The sequence below is a fragment of the Dermacentor andersoni genome, chromosome 8, assembly GCF_023375885.2.
Source record: "Dermacentor andersoni chromosome 8, qqDerAnde1_hic_scaffold, whole genome shotgun sequence".
Classification (NCBI taxonomy): Eukaryota; Metazoa; Arthropoda; class Arachnida; order Ixodida; family Ixodidae; genus Dermacentor; species Dermacentor andersoni.
In genome coordinates, this window is record NC_092821.1 from 121434316 (window position 1) to 121456799 (window position 22484).

The 22484-nt window shown below is 47.1% G+C and overlaps 1 protein-coding gene across 1 annotated transcript in view; it reads right to left on the reverse strand.

Annotated features, from left to right (window-relative positions):
* LOC126529070 (serine/threonine-protein kinase SBK1-like) overlaps positions 1 to 22484 on the reverse strand; it is a 108413-nt gene that overhangs the window by 7421 nt on the left and 78508 nt on the right. Inside the window, exons 2-5 of the mRNA XM_050176670.3 lie at positions 11684 to 11808; positions 8319 to 8507; positions 1973 to 2152; positions 393 to 574 (exon numbers count right to left, since the gene is read on the reverse strand). Of these exons, the coding sequence (XP_050032627.1) occupies positions 393 to 574; positions 1973 to 2152; positions 8319 to 8507; positions 11684 to 11803 (671 nt within the window). The 5' untranslated portion in view covers positions 11804 to 11808. The remainder of the gene's footprint in view (positions 1 to 392; positions 575 to 1972; positions 2153 to 8318; positions 8508 to 11683; positions 11809 to 22484) is intronic.

A 22484-nucleotide genomic window follows, 5' to 3' on the forward strand; every position in this document is an offset into this window, starting at 1 on the left:
CACGCCGTAGTGAAGGACTCCGGAAATTTCGACCACCTGGGGTTCTTTAACGTGCACCTAAATCTAAAAGTACACGGGTGGTTTCGCATTTCGCCCCCATCGAAATGCGGCCGCCGTGGCCGGGATTCGATCCCGCGATCTCGTGCTCAGCAGCACAACACCATAGCCACTGAGCAACCACGGCGAGTGATGTTAAATGAACATATCGCAACATACAATTAAGGTCAAGGAAAGAAGACACCACAATTTTTCGAAATAAATCCGCACCAAACTCGCCCAAACACCTACGCTGCTGTGGTCGATACTCTCGTATGCTGTGCGAGTTGGCGTCCTTGCTTACATTCTTGCGGGTTGCAATGTTGATCTCGCGAAATATTTTCTTTCCTGCTTACCTCGCAGTGAGACAGGAGAAGATGAGCATGCCGATCTGCCAGACGTCCGAGCCCAGCTCGACGGTGTAGCCCTCCAGGTGAACCGCTTCCCATATCTCCGGCGGGCAGGTGGGCAGCGACCTCGTCCGCTTTTTGACCAACGTGCCCGCTTTTCTCGTGAGGCCGAAGTCGGTCAGCTTGACCTGGGCCGAGAGGACGAACGACACAGCGTGAGTGACAACACGACGCGAGGAGCAGTGGAGGTTAAAGAATGGGGCCGCTGTAAAGCTCGCCTGGTCATGCGAATATGCTTTGAATTCCATAGAAAAATAATATTTCCGCTAAAGATTCCTCGTCACGTAACATTCGCACTCACCAGTTTCATTCTAGGCCTTTCCTTGAACGAGATTGGCGAATACAGCCTAACGCCTGTAACGTTTTGCTGGTGTAGTGTCTGTCGTTATTTTTGTTATGTGTGTGTGCGTGTGTTAAGGCGTGCGATATCTTTTATTCTACGTCCGGCGCCAAAAACTCGCTATGTTTCATCGCGTCATCAAAAAATATTCTCGTACGAACATAAGGGATAGCATACAAAACACACATGATCATACGAGATCATTGAATAAGTAATCTGTAGGGCATATCAGTTCTTTTGTTCTTGTCAGTGCCATTTTGTTGCCAGCTTGTGTTCTGGTTGACTACTAGTTGGCTTATCTTTGTCTCCACTATATCCCGGAATCTTCTCGAAACGTTCTCGTGAAATTTATGAACGCATATAAAGAATCTCCATTCGAATGCTCTCTGTCTAGGCCATTGCTGCTATCATATGTAAAGCTCCCTGGTGCTTCCGGTAACTTGAAGTAGCTTTTGCCCTTGTTAAAAAGCCGTAAGGATAGTTTTATTATGTTACCGCCAACGTATCGAAAGCGCCGTATTTAAGTACGAGCTCGCGAGGTAAAGTTTAGATTTACAAGTTAAGAAGCTTAGAAGCCTCGTCTGTTTGCATGATCGCTATCGAAGAATACCGACAACGAAAACCCTTGTACCTATACAAAGCAAACTGGCAAATCGCCACTAAACAAAAACCTCTGTATTTTTTTTTTGTGTGTGTGTGTGGGCCGTAGTTTTTTGGAGCATCTACCCAAGTTGAGCACGCGTCTACAAGATTACAGGACAATATCAACAGTACTTTCTCGAAAACGTACTTACCTGTCAGGGCAAGAGAATGGCACACTGACACATTTGGCCGCAACCTTCGGTCCCATCGATTATTTCAGAATTTTAGGGTCCAGTAGCAGCTGCTGCAGTGGGCAGGCACGTGACCGTCACACCGATTTTTCACGTTTCTCTGCCGATGTGCTCGATCGAACTGACACATCTGACCAGTTCGATCAGGCAGTGTTGATTCTGTGCTGCGCGTTTGATTCTTCGTGATCGCTGTTTCAGATTCGCGAGCTTCAGTACTTTAGCTTACATTACGAGGACGAGCCAACTAGCCCATACGCCAAGACGATCCAGTGCCCATAGCCTCGCATTTTTCGTCAGCACTGTAAATTGAAGAGCGCACCCGCCCGAGGGACGTTTCCTGAGCGCATGCTTACCTTGGTGAAGTCTTTGCTGAAGATGAGTATGTTCTCGGCACGGACGTCCCTGTGCACTAGCTCCTTGCTGTGCATGAACTCGAGGGCTGGGATTATCTGCCTCAGGATAATCTTGAGGTCGCGCTCGTCGATGCCACCGTAGTACTCGACGGCATGCCACAGGTCTCCGTAAGGCGCCACCTGGTTGAAGAAGAAGAAGCAGCAGGCACGGTATTGGTGTGAGACATGCGGCAAAGGGTCTCGGGGAGTGGGTCTCCTGGAATGACTGTGGCCATATAGCGCTTTGATAGCCATGCTAGGAATTAGGCAGGCAGGAGGTAGCGAAATACAATAACGCAAATCAAGCTTCCGCAGTTATCTCTCATGTGAGCAGAGACTGTTGTAACAGTGCAATCGTAAAAAAAAAATGATAACGTGCGCTCGGTTCAGCACTTCTATCTTGAAACCATAAGAAACCATACAAACTTAAAAGACAGCGAATTATGATGCAGTTATGACGAACGTTATAATTCGTTTCCTGCTGTTGTTTTTTCCAACATTTCCAGCATGGCGGCATTTCTGATCTCACCAGTGTATTTGTTGACTTTCGATATGTCCATTTTGCGTGTGCAAGCATGTCATGCACAGTGTGTTCAAGAGCGTACGTCTATTGCAAAAACGAGATCTCATACTCCGCACCAGCGACTGGCTGATCCGACAATTTCTAATTAGCAAAGATGTTTTGTAGGCGATCTCACATGACCGTAGACGTCACTTCAAATCAATGACTTCTAACTTCAGCAAGCGGTTGAGCGTCAGACAAAGGGTCGTTAAGGTGTCGATGGCGTTCGAGTAGTATCGACGATCGAATTAGGACAAAGGCATAGATTCATCGGTGCGGAAAAGCAGAGAGCTCAGCCTGAGTCAGCGCGTTCTGGCCACCCATTCAGCAATGGGGTGCGTGAAGGTGGGGAAAAGGAAGGGTCAAGAAAGATGGAGGAGATGGTGACGATAGCGGTGATGACAGCGACTCGAAAACAGGAAGCGTTTCGTGAAAGACGGCTCTCGCGAGGAACCCACAGAAAGCCATGGTAGCGTAGAGCACCCATCGTCATGGCTGCGGGCCAAATGCGACTGCTTCATAAAAAGGATCGATCTCTCATTGCAAAGAATGAGTGAGTGCGTGCGCAGCCAATGAAATAAAATAGTGACTCAGTGACGGACTCGATCGTGATTAATGTCTCATAGCTACAGCTTTGCTAGGAGAGACGCCTACGTGTGGAGATCGGCGTGTAGCTGTGGATCGGCTTCGATTACCCAGGGCTCTTTATTGCGTATCGATGAATCGTTACACAAGCGACTTTGGCTCGGAAAGCGGCCATTACTAATCGAACACGTGACTTCATGCTCAGCAGCAGACTTCCATATCCATTCAGTGGCTGGTGGAGCCGATTGAAAATTGGAGTCGTCAGTACTAATTGTAACATATAAACCGCAACACTGAAATAATTTGCAACAGAACGCAGGTGCTCGCTCTCCCCAGCGAGTGGCAGTCAGTACTCATCCTAGCTTAACCAAAAGTTACTGTTGCGAGATATAATTATTTTACGAAATGTAATTTGACGCGAATCTAGTAAAAACTCGTAACGGCTACTTATGCAGACATGTTAAGTCCTTGAAAACGTGACTTATACCGAGGAAGCGGACTGCCTGATGCGAAACTCACTACGGCGTCTTTTCGTTTTCAACAGATAAAAAATCGCAGTTTAGCCCGAAAGGCGAAGCATCGATTTCGATAGCGAATTAGTAGACAGGTGTACGAAGTAAGGGTGGTAGTTTTATCGGCCGTATAAACGTGCACACATTCGCTGACTAACTAAATTAACAAGCACGGTGTCACGCGCGTACAGGTAAACATGAACACATATCTCGCTCGATGATCGCGAAACTCGCTGTCATAAAAGAAGCGCCGCAGCAGCACCGAGTGAACGGACCTTTGTGCTGTCTCTCGCTGCAACGCGAACTAAACGTCGGAAGCACAGCGCATGCGAAGCTACCAGCACTGCGCGTACTTTGTTTACATCGCAGATTGTTTTGAAGAAGCCCGCGCAGGCGCGCACTTTGTCCACGTCGCAGAACGCTTGCAAAGCGCGGGCCACGCCGTAAACAGCTGCCGCCGGAGTAGAACCCAGCCTCTCTCTCCCCTCCCCCCCCCCCATCCCTCGCGCGCGATAGAAGACGGCGCGCTTCCGCCCCGTCTTCCTCCCTCATGCGCGCGAGATTGAGCTTTCACTCGCACGTACAGCGTACGGCGCACCGCGACGATGTTATCGTGTTTGGACTTTATACGGAACATCACGGCGATGGCATAAATGCGCTTGGAGTGTCCATATAATTGCTATCGCAATAAGATAACGATGGCCAACGAAGTCCAGCTGAATGTTCTTCAGAAGTGTTCGTGGAGGTTCTGAACGTCCAACTGATTGTTTATTCGCTAAAAATACATACGATTCCCTAGACATCTGCTGGGCGCCCACACCAAGCTGCTTACGTAGACATCGAGAAACCGTAAGGCTACTTCATCTTTTCACCAAGAACTCCCGCGAGTGACAAAGAAGCGTGCTCGCACTGACCACGCTTCATTAAGTGAACTTATATGCGTTTCCCGTAGACCTCTGCTAGACGTCTATGCCAACCAAGCTCGCAGACAGACCTCTATAGGGGCGTGCCATGCCGACTAAATAAAGCAGCGCTTCGAAGTGAACTTCCAACCGACGCGAGGCGAAAAAGCAACGTTGCTATTTCGGAGCCGGTCAGTTTGAGCATTACTCACGCCGCGCATGTTTGAGACTGCAATCACCGGGCCACCGTGTATGCTGCCTTTCCGTTCGCCGGTCCAGAAGTGGACAGAGTTACACAGCCCTGCGCATCCGGCAGAAATGCTGCAAGGCACAGGAAAGAGACTTCACGTGTTTTTTTTTTCTTTCGTAGAACTCAAAGAAAAAAGAGAAGGAAAAAAGAGAAATTCCGAAAGGCCGCTGGCTGCTGCCGCTGCTTTGCTTAGCCCCGAAAGCTCGTAAATTACGCTAGCTTTCTGCCCTGACTGACGGCGACAGAGCACACTCCCACCCTTTAGTTTTGCTTTCTTTCTCTCGGTCCCGATGACATGACCGTCGGGACGAGCCGTATTTTAACGTGCCTCTAGCTGCTGGGTAAATAGGACGGGGCAGAAAATAGTGCTTTCGTCAACAGGGGGCCGTAACGTCGGACGAGGTGACATCGATAAACGATATTTCTGATTCCAACCTTCCGTGTCCTATACCCTTGTCTCTTGAAACTTATTCGATCGAGCAGTTATCGATGTTCCACTACCGGTGTAGCTTGTCTCCACCATTTTTTCCTCCCCCTTTTCAGTTTCTGCGTTCGTGAGCGCAAAACAACAGAGTGCCCTCTCTCGGTAACCTTGTGTATGGGGAGATGTTTGTAAGTACCACAGCTACGTCTCTACAACTATTTTTGTAACCTTGGCTCAAAAGGACAGGCGCACGTACAAAAAAAAAAAATCGCTACCCTTGACCTTCAGCGAGATAGCGCGAGTCTGTCGGTCGAGAATGAAAGTCATTTTCTGTTTTGTGCTCGCGTAGAATGCCGCGCGCGCATCGCGACTGTTCTTTCTTTAAAAAAGAACTATTGAAACATTAGTGCTGGTTGACGGTATAGCTGCCTGCCAGTAGTGGGAGAGGTGTTATCATTGCAAAATAAATCGGTAAAAGTTTCGTTTATTAGGACTTCTGCCCGTTCTACACTAAACGTCAGCTGTAGTTTAGCGTTCGTAGTGTCTTTCTACTCTGTGCGCCTTATATATAGTATGTTGCGCTAGTAGAATAGCAGTTCGCGAATTTAAACACTAAGTGGCACAGCAGAACGGTTTAAAAGAAACGAACTCGTCGCAAATGTTACCACCCCGTAAATAAAAGAAAGTTCGCAGTTTGGTGTAGCATTGATAGCGATAACAAAGTATTAGGCGGTTACACAAAGTAATGCTCGTAGTTTTATGGGCCGCATAAATTGCGATAGCATTCGCTTGATGATTAACGACCGCGGCGTAACGCGCGCACTGACAAGCACGAAAAGTTCTCACTCGATGACCGCAAATACCCGCTGTCACAACACTGACGAACAGATCTCACTCGATGACCGCGAATAACTGCTGTGACAACACTAACAAGTCTCCCTCAATGACCGCGAACACCCGCTGTCAAAACACTGACGAACAGATCTCACTCGATGACCGCGAATAACTGCTGTGACAACACTAACAAGTCTCACTTGATAACCGCGAACACCCGCTGTCACAACACTGACGCTAGAAGTGCCGGCGGCAGGGAGAGCGCGTGCATGCCCCCAAAGTGAACATGTCGCGCTGCTGCTCGCTTCGCCGTTTCAACTGTGCCGCGTCCTTACGACTCAGATCACGCGACCTCCAACACCACAGGCGCGCGGGGAAGGTCCAGTGCTCACGAAGCAGCCAGCCATCTCGGCTAGCCCTTGCATGCTCGCTCTTCGCCCTTGCACTCGGGGGAGACGACCTCCAACATACGGCTCGCGGGCCGCATATGTGCTCGGCCGTGCAAGGGTGGGCTGCCACTGCCGGGCTAGAGGAGGCGTCACGAGCTCCTCCTCTTCCAGCCGGCCGTGCGGCAGCGTGCGCTCGAACACGTGACCTCGAACATCGGATACGCGGAAAGATGGCGCGCGTGAAGCATATAGGAAGGCGTCATTCTGCCATTCCTCTCGGCTCACCCTCGCGTGCCTTACCCTTGCACCCACTGCCCGTCACGTGACCACCAGGGCACCGTGCGCGGGACGCTCATCCTCCCCGCACTTTGACTTTATCTGGGACAGCGTGGTGGCGAAGACGTGACGGCCAAAACGCGACTGGCGTGTCCGTACTATTGCAATCGCAGTAAAAATAATGTTCATATAATTATCGTCGTCATCACCATCATCATCAAGTTCATCATTGTCGTAATCATTAGCTCTTTATCAGCCCTTTAAAATCTCCTATGCAATTGGCCTTGCTACAATTCACTGGACTCCCTAAGTATTGATTAAATGATAGCTAGCTAGCGCATAGCTCGCATACAGCTATGTTGTATCGCTTGAATTTCTGTCTGTAAACGTCCAATGCACAAAAGCAAGAACAGTTCACAAGCTTTTCGCATCATCGCGTGTCACTTTAAGAGGGAGCTTGATTTCAGGAATGAACGTTAAATACGAGTGTGTATGAGGAGCGTAGAAAAATAATTTTGCTTGGAATACAATAAACCAATTTTTAGAGCCTATTCTTTTTACTTACACATTCAACATTTTCCTCAATACTTCTAAAATGTTCATTCTTTCATTACTGGTCTTCAATTTTCAGCCCTAACACCGCACTGAAAACATGAAAATTACGGACATGAATCAATGTTTCACACCATGAATTATGGCGTCAGAAACGGACGACCAATTATATAACACACAACACATTTAACTTTCGAACAACAATTTAACGTTCATAAAAGGCATAAAATGCCAAGTCACACAAAGCCGCTCTAATACATTCGCATACGTAATTATCACATCATTTATTGCTGCGAAGTATCGAAGTCGGCGTACCAGCGCCAAGGCTTTCGCACCAAATTTTAAGAAAAAGAGCTTCATTCAGATCTCCACAAGCGTTCATTTTCTCGATAAGTCATTTTTCCATAAATATATATATTAGTTAAGGGAACATGAGACATCGGCTCATGTTCCCTTACTACAAAGGAAACCCATGGGGTTCCTCGAAAGAAAAGCCTCGCAGTTGAAGAAAAATTCGTCCTGGTTCGGGACTCGAACCTGGGACCATCGCCTTTCCGGGGCAGCCGCTCTACCATCTCGGCTCACCAGGCGGCTAGCAGATGGCAGGGCGAAGTCGTATTTGTTAACAAATCGAGGCAAAGGCAAGAGTTGGAAGTAATAGTTCTGCGGAAACCTGCAAGGTGGAGAGAGGTAACGAATTGAGGGAAAATGAGACATCCACCCAATCGTAGCAGTTGCTACAAACTGCGAGGCTTTTCTTTCGAGGAACCTGCATAGGTTTCGTTTGTAGCAATTGCTACGATTGGGTGGATGTCCCCACGACGAATTTTTCTTCAACTGCGAGGCTTTTCTTTCGAGGAGTCCGTATGGGTTTCCTCTGTGGCAATTGCTACGATTGGGTGGGTGTCTCATTCTAGGTAATTAAGGGAGCATGAGACGCCCACCCAATCGTAGCAATCGCTACAAAGGAAACGATAGAGAGGGAGACTGTGCGAGTGACTGTGAGTGTTGAGACACGTACCTCCTGGGCGAAGTAGTAGTGCTCGGGCGTCTCGAAGCACACGTCGTACGTGTCCAGTATGCTGGAGTGCGGCGAGAGGAAGTAGCTGTAGTGAAACTCGATCAGGAAGTCCCTTAGGGTCGTGGTTGCACGTGGCACGGCCTTGAGCGCCACCTGCGAGCCCGTCTCGCGGTGCCGCGCCAGCACCACCTGCGCGAACACACACGGACAGACACGCCAGCTGACGACGACGGCCCCCCACTTATGGCGCGCGTTTGCCAAGGTTGCCTGGCTGGTTTCTTTCTTTCTTCTAATTACGGCTATGCGGGATTGGTCAGTAAACAGATGGAATTAAGAAGATAATTATAGTCATTTCTAAAAAAGCAACTAGCGAAACATTTTGAGATCCAAGGGGAACCCGCCGTGGTTGCTTAGTGGCTATGGTGTTGGGCTGCTAAGCACGAGGTCGCGGGATCGAATCCCGGCCACGGCGGCCGCATTTCGATGGGGGCAAAATGCGAAAACACCCGTGTACTTAGATTCAGGTGCACGTTAAACCCCAGGTGGTCAAAATTTCCGGAGTCCCCCACTACGGCGTGCCTCATAGTCAAGTTGTGGTTTTGGCACGTAAAGCCCTATAATTATTATTATTATGAGATCCAAGGGGAAAGCAAAGGAACACAGTGTTTCTTGCGAATTTAAGAAGTTCAACGTAATGTAATGTTCAAACAAGAAAGGCATTCTCCGAATCACACGTTGCGCCTTCACACTGTAAAATAATTCAGCCCTTAAAAGTCAGTAAGGGTGTAAGTCACTCTATAACTCACTTGCTTACACTTTAAAATGTGTAAGAGGGTGTCTGTAAGGATGTCCGCCTCGAACGCTGTATAGCGTCAATATCATCAGTGCACCGTCATCACACTCTTAAAAAAGTTCACACCCTTCGGGGCTTATCTTGTCCCACGACAAGAATCGTCATCTGCCTTGCTCAAGAACAGACGCTGCAACGAAAATTCGTGTGCTTGCAAATGAAGCCATCAAAACTTTATGGAACACACCAAGCTTAAAGCATACACGTCTACACCGACTGGATCCATCCCTTCGACTTCGACCCCCATCTAGACTCCCTCGACTCGAAACAGCAGTACTTTGCCGACTGTGGCTTGGTGTCGCCTACACAAGATCCTTCGCCTTCCGAGTCGGTATGGACGACAGCGCGGCTTGCAGACACTGCGGCGGCGAGGAGAACATCGAACACGTGCTTTGCCACTGTCCTCGATACAGCGCGCACCGGCTGTCACTAGCGACCGCGTTGGCACGCCTTGACGACAGGCCATTTTCAGAACAGTCAATTTTGGAATGCCGACGTGAACTGTCGTCGGAGCAAAAGTCTGTCAAGGCTTTGTTGACTTTTCTACGTGACAGTGGCCTATTAGAAAGACTATAATGACCCCATTTCATCCCTTTTCATATTTTTTTTTCTCACGCTTTTATTTTTGTCACGCTCTTCTTTCCGTCTTTACTTCCCCTTTCCCTTCCCCTAGTGCAGGGTAGCAAACCGGAGGTTTTAAGTCTCGTTAACCTCCCTGCCTTTCTCTCATTTGCATCTCTATCTCTCTCTCTGCCTTGCTTGCGTTTGCTTTCTCGAAAACTCAGCGCTCGCAGCTTTCCTGTCGAGACTAACATTGCATTTATGAGAACTACTGCTGGTCCTTTTAATTCCCATTTGCACTTCCCTGTAATGGTACGCCCACACTAGCGACAAAAACGCGCGCGATACGCCGCACGCGGCAAGCGCCCGCGCAGCACACGCGTGCGGGCAAGTCCACAGTGGCGTTTTGCGGCACGCGGCAGCGGCCCGTGGAGTCCCGCGTTGTCTCGTTCCATTCGATACTTCTCGTCACAACGCGCTCTCCATTCTGCCCATTTCGTCTTCCATCGGAAGTGTCTGTGTTTTTTTGCTCCACTGCCGGCCACGCTCAGGCATGTCGGATACGGACGAGGAGCTACTGGTGACTGTGAACACTATAATACTTGTTTGTTCTTTACTTGTGTGACGCCGACGTGCCAGAAAGCGGACGAGAAAGTTTTGGGTGCGGTACAGGGACACTGAGGGCCAGGCGCACACTCTGCTTCCCCGCCTTCACCAATTACTCACCTGTCATGCCAAACTGCCGTCCATAATGTGCCAGCGGTTGGCGCGCAGCTCCTTGTCCGACGCTCGATTTATCATAGAGGCACGCATATCCGCGAACGGTTTCCAAAAACGCCTCCATTGCGAGGCGAATTCTTCGTCGACGCCTCAGTGGCGGTGTGGTAAGGCCTAACAAAAACAGCCCCCTTGACTGGAAATGGCCTCTGAGATTTTACGGCGCGCGTGTCACTGTTCAGTCTCAGAGCCCATAGATTATGATTCTTTGCTTGTGCGACAGGTGGCGCCACAAGAGCGCGACTCGTAAAGCGGCTCGCTTCTGATTGGTGGTCGTTTTGCGTCTGCCGCGAAAAATGGGTCTCGCACCCATTCGCGCGTTTGCCGCGCGTTGCTGCCGCTTTTCGTGAATCTTGCCGCGCGCGACAGCACCGCTCGCCGCGCGCGGTGTGTCGCGCGCGTTTTTGTCGCTAGTGTGGACGTACCATAAGGAAGATATTCTTTTTGTTGCATTTAGTGCCCTTTGCAATAGTATCACCTCACATATGTTCTTTATAAGTATTTCATTCATGTTGTGTAGCTGTATCTTTTTTCATTTCATTTCATTCATTCTGTATTTACAACATATTTTACAAAATACGAAAGCATTACTGGACTCACAGCCACTGGCTAGTCCCAGGTCCAGTCAACTTAAGGTAAAAAAAACGCAGCACGCGAGGAAACAAAACAACAGACATAGTACACAATAATAACATTAACATACATAACTTAGGCGCGAAGGTAAATATAATCTCAGTGTACGTTTATCCTTCACGCACGCGAGCAAACAAAACAGACATGATACAAATCAACGAAACAGACATGCATAGCTTAGGCAGGAATGTAAATATAAACCAAGTTTCCTTTTATCCACAGTTTTTTTTTTCAAAAAAGTATTTTCTTGCAGCAGACCTACGATGTTTTCTAGAAGAAATTTCACAACGTTTAGAAGGAATGAATGCCATAACAACGTCATGCTTTAACGACTGCCACGCACTGTTAGGCCACGTAGCTGGCGGTTACGTCAACGTGCGTTAATCGCTGATGTAGCTATACCATATTTCTTGCATAGAAAGACAAAGGAAAATTATTCATTCAAGCAAATACTCTGGTGATTTTTCGTGGCACAACCATGAAGCCAGATGTGGCGCAAAGGAAACGCGGCGGCCAAGTTGACGTCAAAGCGGGACGAACTCACCTTGCCGTAGTCTCCGGAGCCAATTTCCTTGATGACGTCATAGTGTTCCTCCATCTGGACCGCCTCCAGCTGAAGCTCGCGGACCTTGTGGATTGTGGCCTGTTGCTTAGACTTGTCCATCACGTCTGCAAAAACGAAACAAAAGAAGTGCTGAGAGAACAGAGATGCACATCTCAGAGGCGCATACTTTTTGAGACGTTCTAGTGAAGTCGCTTCAATCTCGGCGTCGCAGGTGTAAAACATCGCAATTAGTAGTTTGTCGAAAGAAACAAAAATGCCCGTCTGAAGCATGTGACTTTCCACATGTCGAGGATATTACAGTTTACTACCATTTAACATCATCATCTTGCACTTCCGAGTTTACGTATCTTTTTTTTTTTTGTATCGGGGCTTATTTGTAATACCTGCTTTTATGCTTTTCCCATATTAACGAGTGCTGTCTGGAGCCTTGGCTTCGAGCACCCCAAATTAGGTACACTAAGGTCGATCCGTTACACTATATGTGTACGGCTTATTGGAGCAGCACCCAACCTTTTTTGTGGGCTCGAAGAGCTTCCCATGTGACAACGTCCGACGCGAAACCGATGACGCTCTCTAAGATTTGAATCAGTTCAGGCTGTGAGCAACTAAAGAGCTGACTAAACGGTCCATTCGACCAGTACCGTACAATGCTCATTATGTAGAAGATCATAATGCACACGCCGCAATTCCTAATCAGTGCGCTGCCAATGTGGGCCCTTAAATACGACCTTGTAAACTACTAATGACCGTAATTAGTTGACAAAGAGGAGGGCCTGTGAGGGCGCGGGTATACGCCGCCTGAAGACCGTGAAACTCGAAATGACCGAGACAACAACTTTTTGTAAATAGACTGTCTATAGATAAGGAGCACGCTAAAATAAATACACGCCTTAACAACGTTTGTCAATAGACACTTATATGGACAAGGAATCGACTAAAATAAGTTGTCTGCTTAAGTACCTTTCTCTATGCACAGTGTGTTGGCTTGCAACGGCCTAAAAGAAATAGACAGCTTAAAATCTTGTCTATACACTGTCTACGGACTGGGAATTGACTAAAAGAAAGAAAACATCTTAAATCCATTTATCTACAGACAGTTGGTACGGTAGACCGGAAATCGACAAAATAGGCAACTTGAAATTTTCTCTGTAGACAGCCGATAAATTCCATAGAGAGAAGGACAAATCAATAGGAAGGCAAATCAGTATACACGAGTCTATCGACAGCTCACAGACCGCGTCTACGTTCATTTTCTTTTTTAAAGCATCATTAGTAGACTGCTTTTCTTAGTGCACGGCTCAGATAAAGCTGTACCTTCATCAGTGCACCGTTTTTATCAGCTCACTTCGTTTCATCACTTAACTGCGGTGTACCGCGTTTTTTTTTTATTGAGACAGTTCAAAGACTGATGCAGCCGCTGATGTTTTATTTATTCAGCTATACACGCTTGCACTTTGCGCGATAAGGTTGCCGGGACAGATAGCCCAAACTAATGTTAAGCCCATAAGTGTGCATGCCTCTATATGTGCAGCAGGGTGTGTATCTGCAGCTGAAAGATGTCCACAAACACGCCAAGATACCCATTCTCAAGAAACAAAAAGTAATCACTGAGCAATTAGGCTGCAAAAGACACTTGCGAGCGAATAATGAATGCCGGGCAAAAAGTAATGAAGGTTATAAGAATCAGAACCAGAAAAGATATGTTTTATTCCTGCAATAAGGGTTACCTAAAACACCGACACGTTTCGACGGGCACCCAGTAGGCCATGGCATTATAAAATTTATATATATATATATATATATATATATATATATATATATATATATATTAGCAACCGATATATATATATATATCGGTTGCTAAGCGGGAGTAAGGAAAGGTGCGTAAGAAAAATATTTGTGCACCTTGGTATGAAAACACTGATAAAAGAAACGCCATTTTGTCCCCAGGGTATTAACGTGGCGTGAAATTTTCTTCTCTTTAACCAACCACTGAACTGACTGGCATTTGGAAAGAATTGGCTACGAGGCAAGTTGGTTTGACTTACTGGGCCTCATTGAACGGAGCCAAGTGGGCGTGCCTGACGTGTGTTATGTACGATTAGCTGCTTTAGGCATTTGTTATGGCAACGATTGTTGCCAGAGGTACACCCACAATACTACTGGCTTTTCACCTTAGACGGAAAAGTACTGCGAACACACCTACAGCGGATATCAATACGAAATACTGATTGTGTGTTTCTTTATACAACAAGATTTTTAGTCTTCCTGATATTGAATAGATACCATACACGTGATACTTCAATGCGGGTTTTGCGACGTGAAAACATGAGCATTATACGCTTCAAATGACAACTTCACGCTAAAACGATGTGTTTCGTTTTCCCAGGCCGAATATCCGTCAAAAATGTCCGTTCGTCCTCTAATTCCTTGCCTAGGCATCACTGAAACTCTGCCGCCTTCCTGTAGGTGGCGCTATCATCCCCGACCACGAGAAAGATCGAGCAGTGAGCGACCCGGACGGTCTATGATCGTCGTCGATTCCACATTCCCGCGTGCGAGAGGGAGCAGCCGACCCGACGTCACGAGATCTTCGATCGTGACGTCACCAATACGCGCCATCTGTCGTGCTCGACACGAAAGTCAATCTCTGTTTGCAACGAAGGCGCGGAAGAACGCTTGCGACACGCGATTCTGACCGCGCGATTGCGGAATCGCCCACGTCAAAACAGTTCTTCCACCTAGACACGGAAAGCAAATGTAGGCTGACGCGCCACGAGAATATTATGAATTGCAGAGCTCGCTCCTGCCGATGCACCAATTAGTTGTTAATTGCTCAGAAACATAACTGAGTGCGTAAGAGAGAGTTAGTGAATGAGTGCTTGATTGAGTAAGCGATAGAATGAGAGTGACTTAATGATTACAGAGTGAATAAGTGTTTGAGTGAGTTCGTGAGAGCTGCTAAGTGTGTATGTGTGAATGAGCTGTTGTGTGGGTTCTACACTGTGTCACTAGGAGTGTGGTTTAATGAATGAGTGGTTCAGTGAGCGTTGAGTGACTTGGTGAGTAAGTGAGTGACAGAGAGCGAGTGACTGAGCGAGTGACTAAGAGAGTGAGTGACTAAGAGAGTGACTGACTGAGAGAGCGAGCGAGTGAGAGAGCGAGTGAATGAAAGAGAGAGTGAGTGAAAGAGAGAGTGACAGAGAGAGAGAGTGACAGAGAGTGAGTGACTGAGAGTGAGTGACTGAGAGTGAGTGACTGAGCGAGTGACTAAGAGAGTGAGTGAGCGAGTGACTAAGAGAGTGAGTGAGCGAGTGACTGAGCGAGTGACTAAGAGGGTGACTAAAAGAGTGAGTGACTAAGAGAGTGAGTGACCGAGCGAGCGACTGAGCGAGTGAGTAACTGTGCGAGTGAGAGTGGCTGAGCTAGTGAGTGAGTGAGTGGCTGAGCGAGTGAGTGACTGACTGAGCGAGTGAGCGACCGTGCGAGTGAGTGAGCGAGTGAATGAGTGACTTTGCCTTTGTCTAGTCAGAGTACTTATTCGTTTTACATCCATCTGAATGGAAAAATAGCAGTTGGGTCCCGAGTACAAAGTGACTCTTAAATTCTACGTAATAAAACATATGACGCGCAAATCGGAATCGAATGTGCATTGGCTCATATGTGCGGTGTCTTTCCTCAATTTCCTTTTCTTTGTATTTTGATCTCCCCTTTCCCTGTCCCCAGTTTAGGGTAGCGCACCGGCTTTTTTCTGTTCTGGCTCGGCTCGCTGCCTTCCTGCTTTGTGCTGCGACATAAGTTAAGTGCTTGAGACTGGGCGTGGCTGCGTCTCTCCGTCCGTTCCTTCCGCTACGCGATCTTCTTCGGCTCAGATTGACTCTCGCCATATGCCGAAAAAAAAACGAAGCTATGCGTCCAGGTACCACCGCCCCAACACGGGGTCGAGCCCGCGCCTTCTGCGGCCAGTGTGCAGTTGCGAGCCGGACTCTCTAACCAGTGTGCTATCGCGAAACTTTCGCGCTGGTCAGTTGTTGCGGCGGTTTCATGCCCAAGCGGGGCTGACTTCGAGAACGGGGTGGCCTCGGCGCAATACGCATACTGCAGCAATAGGCAATACGCATACTGCAGCAGACGAAGGACATCGGACAAAAGAAGTTGAACGGAAAGCTGGGCGAGTTAGAATGTATTCATTTTGTTGTATATTTCAGCGCGCACAAACAACAAAGCCGCAAAAGAAAGGTACACACGGACACAAATCCTCACTTGTAATGAAAACATTATATCGAGGTAAAAACAAATAAATAGCGTCGGACTGTAAAGACAAAAAAAAAACTGCGAGGAGTACACAGCGACCAAAAATGAATTTTTTCGCCGTGATTCTAGGAGGATGCGAGCGAAAAAGCAAGATGTCGGTGCACGCAATGAAAGCTTGCTGCTGCATGCGGTGAATACCGAGTACAGTGCAGGAGGAATGACTCATGTTTGTTTATTTGATTGCTTGCTTGCTTGCTTCCTTCCTTGTTTGCTAAGTTGCTGTTCCTTTCGTTTTTCTCTTTTCCCCTCTCTCTCAGTTGACTGGGCTTCAAGGTGGTTGCCGTGATCATCGCAGCCGCGTAGCCATCCAAGGGTTGCGTCCAAGGTCCGCGATGTCCTCCGGATTCGAGTCGCGTGCGCAAACGCGATTCGCGGCCAAAGAAAAGACGCTTTGCCGCCAGCTGCCGTTAAACGCAGCCGAGACGTGACCGTATATTGCGCGTGTCGGGCGCTTCGGCGATGGGCGTCAGCTTGCCAAAACAAACAGGCGAGGTCCGCACGAAAAAATCATAGACAAAAATACTTAAGAAAAAAAACCGATGGGCGTTGCCTCCAGTTCGAGCCCAGGGTCGAGAGAAGCTCCCAGGGGCTGAGGAATAGCGTGTGGTTCGCCTAGGTGGGTGGAATGGCGACGCAGTTCGCGTAGTGCGACTGCACAATGAAAGACTGTACAACGAGATATTATACAACGAGAGAATGTGCAGCGAGAGACTGTGCAGCGAGAGACTGCGAAGCGAGAGAACGTGCAGCGAGAGAACGTGCAGCGAGAGAACGTGCAGCGAGAGACAGTACGAAAGACTACACGAAAGACTGTACAACGAACAAGTGCGAAAGGCTTGAGCAAGCTCGCCTTCCGTAGCAGCTCTGGGAATAGAACTTAAGACATGTAATAGCGGAAAGAGGGTGCACACATACACATGCGCACAAGGAAAGCAAGAACAAGGATACCTCTATATTACATGATATTTACTATATACATGTACAGTCGCGTTCAGTATGAGCTGTAACACGGTGCCCGTGTTCGAAGGGGCACCGGGGCTGCACGCGGTAGCGATGAGATGCAAAAAGTTTGGGGAACTAAACGTGGTTGCAATCAGTGGCATTTATTAAACCTATCTTTCGTACGCCGACGCCGCAGTGCAGTCTTGGAGCTCCTTCGAACACGGGCACATTGTTTCGGCTCACATTGAACGAGACTGCACCTGTACTTGTTTGTCGCTCATTCGACGTGTACACGAGTGCGTATCTGCAGCCATTATTTCACGCGCTGTTGCGTCCATTTGGTCACTGCTCTTCATTTCGCTGTCGATGTGTTCGCTGAAGCTCGTGCGCTGTGTTTTCTTGTCTCTATATGCATAGTGCTCGTCCACGGGCAAGTCGTCGTCCGAGTACAGCTTCTCATCCTCGGCTTCACTCTCGTCCCGCGACGAAGGAGAGCAAATAAATGCCCACCACCGACCAATGGGGGATCAAACTCATTCCCCTTGACGTTGTGCTTCATAGCTCGAGGTCACAGATTCGATCCTTGACGCATTTAGACAGGGGCGAAATGCAAGAAAAAATAAAACACTCATGTGCTTAGATTTAGATGCACTCTAAAAAACACCCAAGGTGGTCAAAAATTAATCCACAGTTCTCCGCTATGACATGCCTCGTAATCAGATCGTGGTTACGGCACGAAAAGTCACAAGAGAACAATTTAATTCATAATTCACGCCCCTAAAGGGTTAATTACGTACATTTGGGAATGGTGTGGGCTAACCACTGCGCTGTCGTACGACTTTAACACTTAGCGATGTGCATCACACAGACACAATGTGTGGTTAAGTGTGAGCACGTATTTGAGTGATTGATTGATTATGATTGATATATTGTGATTGATTGATATTGCTGGACTGAGATTGTTTGATTGGCCGATTGATTGGTTGGTTAGTTTATTGATTGATTGATGGATTGATTAATTAATTAATTAATTGATTGATTGATAGAGAGCAGAAGAAGCGCAAGCATACTGTTTACATTTGCGTACTCTTTGACAAAGCCATCAAATTAAATACAATATTGTCATACACTTTCGGAGACCACAGCAGGAAATACTGTAACAGATTGTAACAATACTGCAACAGGGTGGATGATTATCGCAGAGAGATTGCACTTCATAAGATGGCGCCATCCCTTGCCGGAGCTCTCTGTAGTCGTGGCGAGTGAGTTCAGAAGCGGATGAATCGCTGAACGCCGCCGACTAGTAAAGAACAAGTACCACTGCCGCCCAAATCACTCGATTAAAAATGCATGGATTCATCCAGATTGGAAGGTTGCCAAAATAATTCTCCTACTCAAAAAGCCAGGTGATGGATATACAATAGACAACATTAGACCTATTCCTCTGACCTCAAATCTTGTCAGTTAATCGAGAGAGTTCTGTATGGTCACTTCGATAGGTGGATAGGCGAGAACCAAATATTAAGTGATTCTCAAATAGGATTCAGGCCCGGCTGCTCAGTTTGGTGTGCTCATGTTGACTTGGAGAGTAGGATTCAACTCGCTCGCCGCAACAACCAGTACGCGGCCCTAGTGACATTAGACATTGCGAAGGCGTATGACAGTGTCGACCACAGTACTTTGATCAACAGACTCAATAGTGTGAATCTTCCACAGTATATAATTGCATGTTTCAAAATTTTCTAAGCAGACGAACATATTGCTATCAAGAGGGTGTTTCTTCTAAAAGTTACAAACAGACAAGGGGCGTTCCTCAAGGTGCAGTACTTTCCCCAGTATTATTCAATATTTTACTAAATCACATCCCGACACATCATGACGTACAGGTATACGTATACGCTGATGATATCGCATTTTTCACGGTATCGAATGATTTACATAGCCTATATAAAAATTTGCAGTCGTACTTGAATCAGATTGAAATTTGGCTCAAAGGAATACAAATGTCGCTAAATGTCAACAAAAGTGCGATCATTGTCTTTCGCTTAACTCTTCCTATCCGAATAACACTGTCATATGGCCAGGAGATTATTCCGCAGGTACATTCTTTAAAATATCTGAGAATGATTAACACCGAAAAGCTTAATTGGAAGACACACATATAATACATCAAATCTAAAGGAGCACGCGCTGTTGGTTTATTACGAAGAGTCTGCAGCAGTCGTTTTGGAATGCGCAGGGAGACCTTGCTGATGATTTATTGTACGTGTGTCTGCCCCATTCTAAAGTTTGGATGCACGTTATTTTCAGGAGGTCCTATGTATAAGTTACGTCCTCTGGTTCTTTTAGAACGCGAATCACTACGTCTGTGTCTCGGCCTTCCAAAATTAATAGCCAATAATATTTTATATCATGAAACTCGCCTGCCTTCTCTTCAAGCTCGATTTCGTATACTGACAGTCCAAACATTTCTAAACATCTATGCTTCTCCCCAGAGACGCTCCTACTATATTTTTATTCGAGAACCAACAGCATTCTTTGAGAATCAATGGTCCAGACTGCATTGTCCCCAGGTAGTTTTTGTGCAGAAGCTATTAGAGCCATTACAAATATCAATCCGTGATGTGGCTTTTCAAAATTTACCTACTTCGACAGTAAGTGTTGAATTTGGCGATATATTTCCCAATAACGCTAAGCTTCTACCTATACGATACCTAAAAGGTTTATTAGATGACCACCTTGAAAACCTCCACATAAATGCAGTAATAGCCACAGATGCTTCTTTCAGTGAAGAGAAGGCCGGAGTGGGCATTTTTTCGACATCATTAAATTAGTCTTTCTCTCTTCGACTACCCGACTTTACGCCAATATATTAAGCAGAGTTATTGGCGATCATCCTAGCTCTACGGAAACTTCCCAGATCTATTTTTTCAGCCGTAATCTTAACCGACTCCTTGTCTGTTTGCTCCGCTTTATCTGTGACCAATTCAAGTATCATTCTCCGAGAATTTTATTAATTCATTCCCCAACATTTACGCCTCATCCACCTGGTATGGGTGCCAGGGCACGTAGGACTCACTTTAAACGAGTCAGCAGACGCACTAGCAGCGGCATCTCTTAAAGGCCCAATACTGAGGATCCTAAAACTTTCGGCATACGTCACTTCTGCAAGATTTAAAAAATTTTCCATTCAAGAAGAACATGCCAAATCATGTGTATTAAATAACGCCTATTTTCAGCACCTTAGATTTTCTTGGCACAGCGGATGGTGTGCAACAAGAAAATTTGAAGTTTTATTTACACGTATGCGTTGCCGAATACCACGGCTTAATTTCTATTCCCATAGGTCTGGTTTGGCACCTTCTCCCAAATGTGTTTACTGCAATGGACCCGAAACTATAGATCATTTCTTTATAGAGTGTCGTAGGATCAACGTGCATAGAAAACGACTTCTAGAAGGTCCCTTCCGCCAACTTGGATTAGCCATTACGCTACCTATCATTCTGTCTCTGGGGGAGTCGGCACTAGGACACTGTAATAGGAACGTATGTGATGCCATATATAATATTATAATGGAAACAAGTAGACTTCCATGCTAATTTTACTGTTTTATTTTCGAAAACAATAAACCAAAAATATTAACTTCTAATTTCAAGAAACTATAGCATGAAAATTATTATTAACGATTAGAATTAATTTAATATCGCATTTTCAGTAAAAGAAAGATCCTATTTAGGTATTTATTCTTTTTTAACCCACTGCCGCCCGATTCATGGCCAATCCCCCGTAGTGGGTCGTGCTATAACTGCACGCATTACCCCGAACCTAAGAAGCCATGAAGGCGATTAGTTGCATCACATTGCTGTTTGCAATAGAAGGAGCAGTACTACTAAACACTGTGGCAACCTATTGGAAAACTGGAGCAGCTAACTTGGTGGAAGAAGAAGATGGCTTGAATGTGAGTAATATATTTGTGAGCAGCTGGTCGGGAAATGTATCTCTCGACTTCAGTGACCGCAGTGGCGTAGCTAGGTCACCTGGCACCCGGGGCCCATAGGTCTCCTGTCACGCACCCCCCCCCCCCCTCGCCGGCTGTAGTCGAGGATATCGACAATTTTCCAGGTGTCTTCAGACGTATATGACACCCCCCCCCCCCCCCCCCTCTGTTGCTACCCCACTGAGCAAAATGGCTCACTGGATACGACACTCTGCTCGTGAGCATCCTGCAGGAAACTACATTTCTAAACGCGACGGCAGGGCACCGGGACCCGAACCCCCTCCCTAGGCGATGCCGAAGCCTACTCTCCCCACCATTACCAGTGGGTTCTGTTACTCGCATCATTAAAGGTTTCTTGAGTTTCTTTTGCGACCCGAGCAGCTGGTCGCCTACACCCCCCCCCCCCCCCCCCCCTCCTGGAAAAATTAACTTTCCGCCTATGGCCTTCATTCATTTGCCGTGGTTTATGTTGTGCGTTGAAGAAACGCGCGTTGTAGAAATTGATCCCAAGCGCACCACTATGGCGTCTTATAGACACCTCCCCCCCTTCCCCGAGTTCACGGCAGGATCACTGTGTTATCGCACTGCAGCAAATTTGTGTGATCGAGTGTTTACACTTCCGATGTGCCATTATTCCTTTGCTCTTAATGTTGGCCTCACTGTTTGCTACTTTCAGGTTACGGCAGTTGTACCCAGTGTCTCACAAGTGATGGCAGAGAAAAGCATGACAACCTACTGGACAGTGGCACTGGCTATAGAAACCTACTGTAAGCGATCGGTGGCAGAACGCTTTAGGTTAAATGCCATAGCGGCGGCAGCAGCACAGCTGCCTATGCAGCAGGTTGAAGCATTAGAATCCAGGCTGTCCCACATAGAGAATGCCGAAACTCTGGCCCGAGGGATACTGACACTGTTGCCGAGCTACGGCCCCAAAGAGTGGCCGAAGTTCCACGCATCTATTGTGCTCTTACATGTGTTCATCGAGGAAGTTGTCATATGGAAGGCTGCGGAAGCCACACGCATACTCAGGGCAGGGGGCCCGGTAAGTATTTCCACGATACACTTGTGACCTATGTTTGTGACGAATTAGTGCATATTTCTCAAAGATGTCATGTGAGGAAAAAGATTGGCCGTCACACATACAGGATGCATTCCAAAGATTAAAAAGACTTGTCTGTTATATTGTAGTTAGTAATTATGCACTTGCAGCTGGGTTTTCTCGAGAGAAGTAGGCATAACGGTCACTCAATATACTGGCAAATTTTCCTCCCTGGGGTGCTGAAATACTGCCGGTCTTTGTTGGCGCTTGCATTAGGATAGGTAGGCCACTCAGGTATTGTGCTGTGACAGCGCTGTGGCATTACCTTAAGAGCCTGTCCATATGTCGCAGTTCGTGAAAAGGCGAGCTTCACATACCTCGGCGGGCAAATGACGCAAGACCTATTCTGCATATCACAGCATCGTGTTTAATTTTGTGTCCATCTGTTACATCTGTGTTCTTACAACAGTGTTACACATGCACAATCA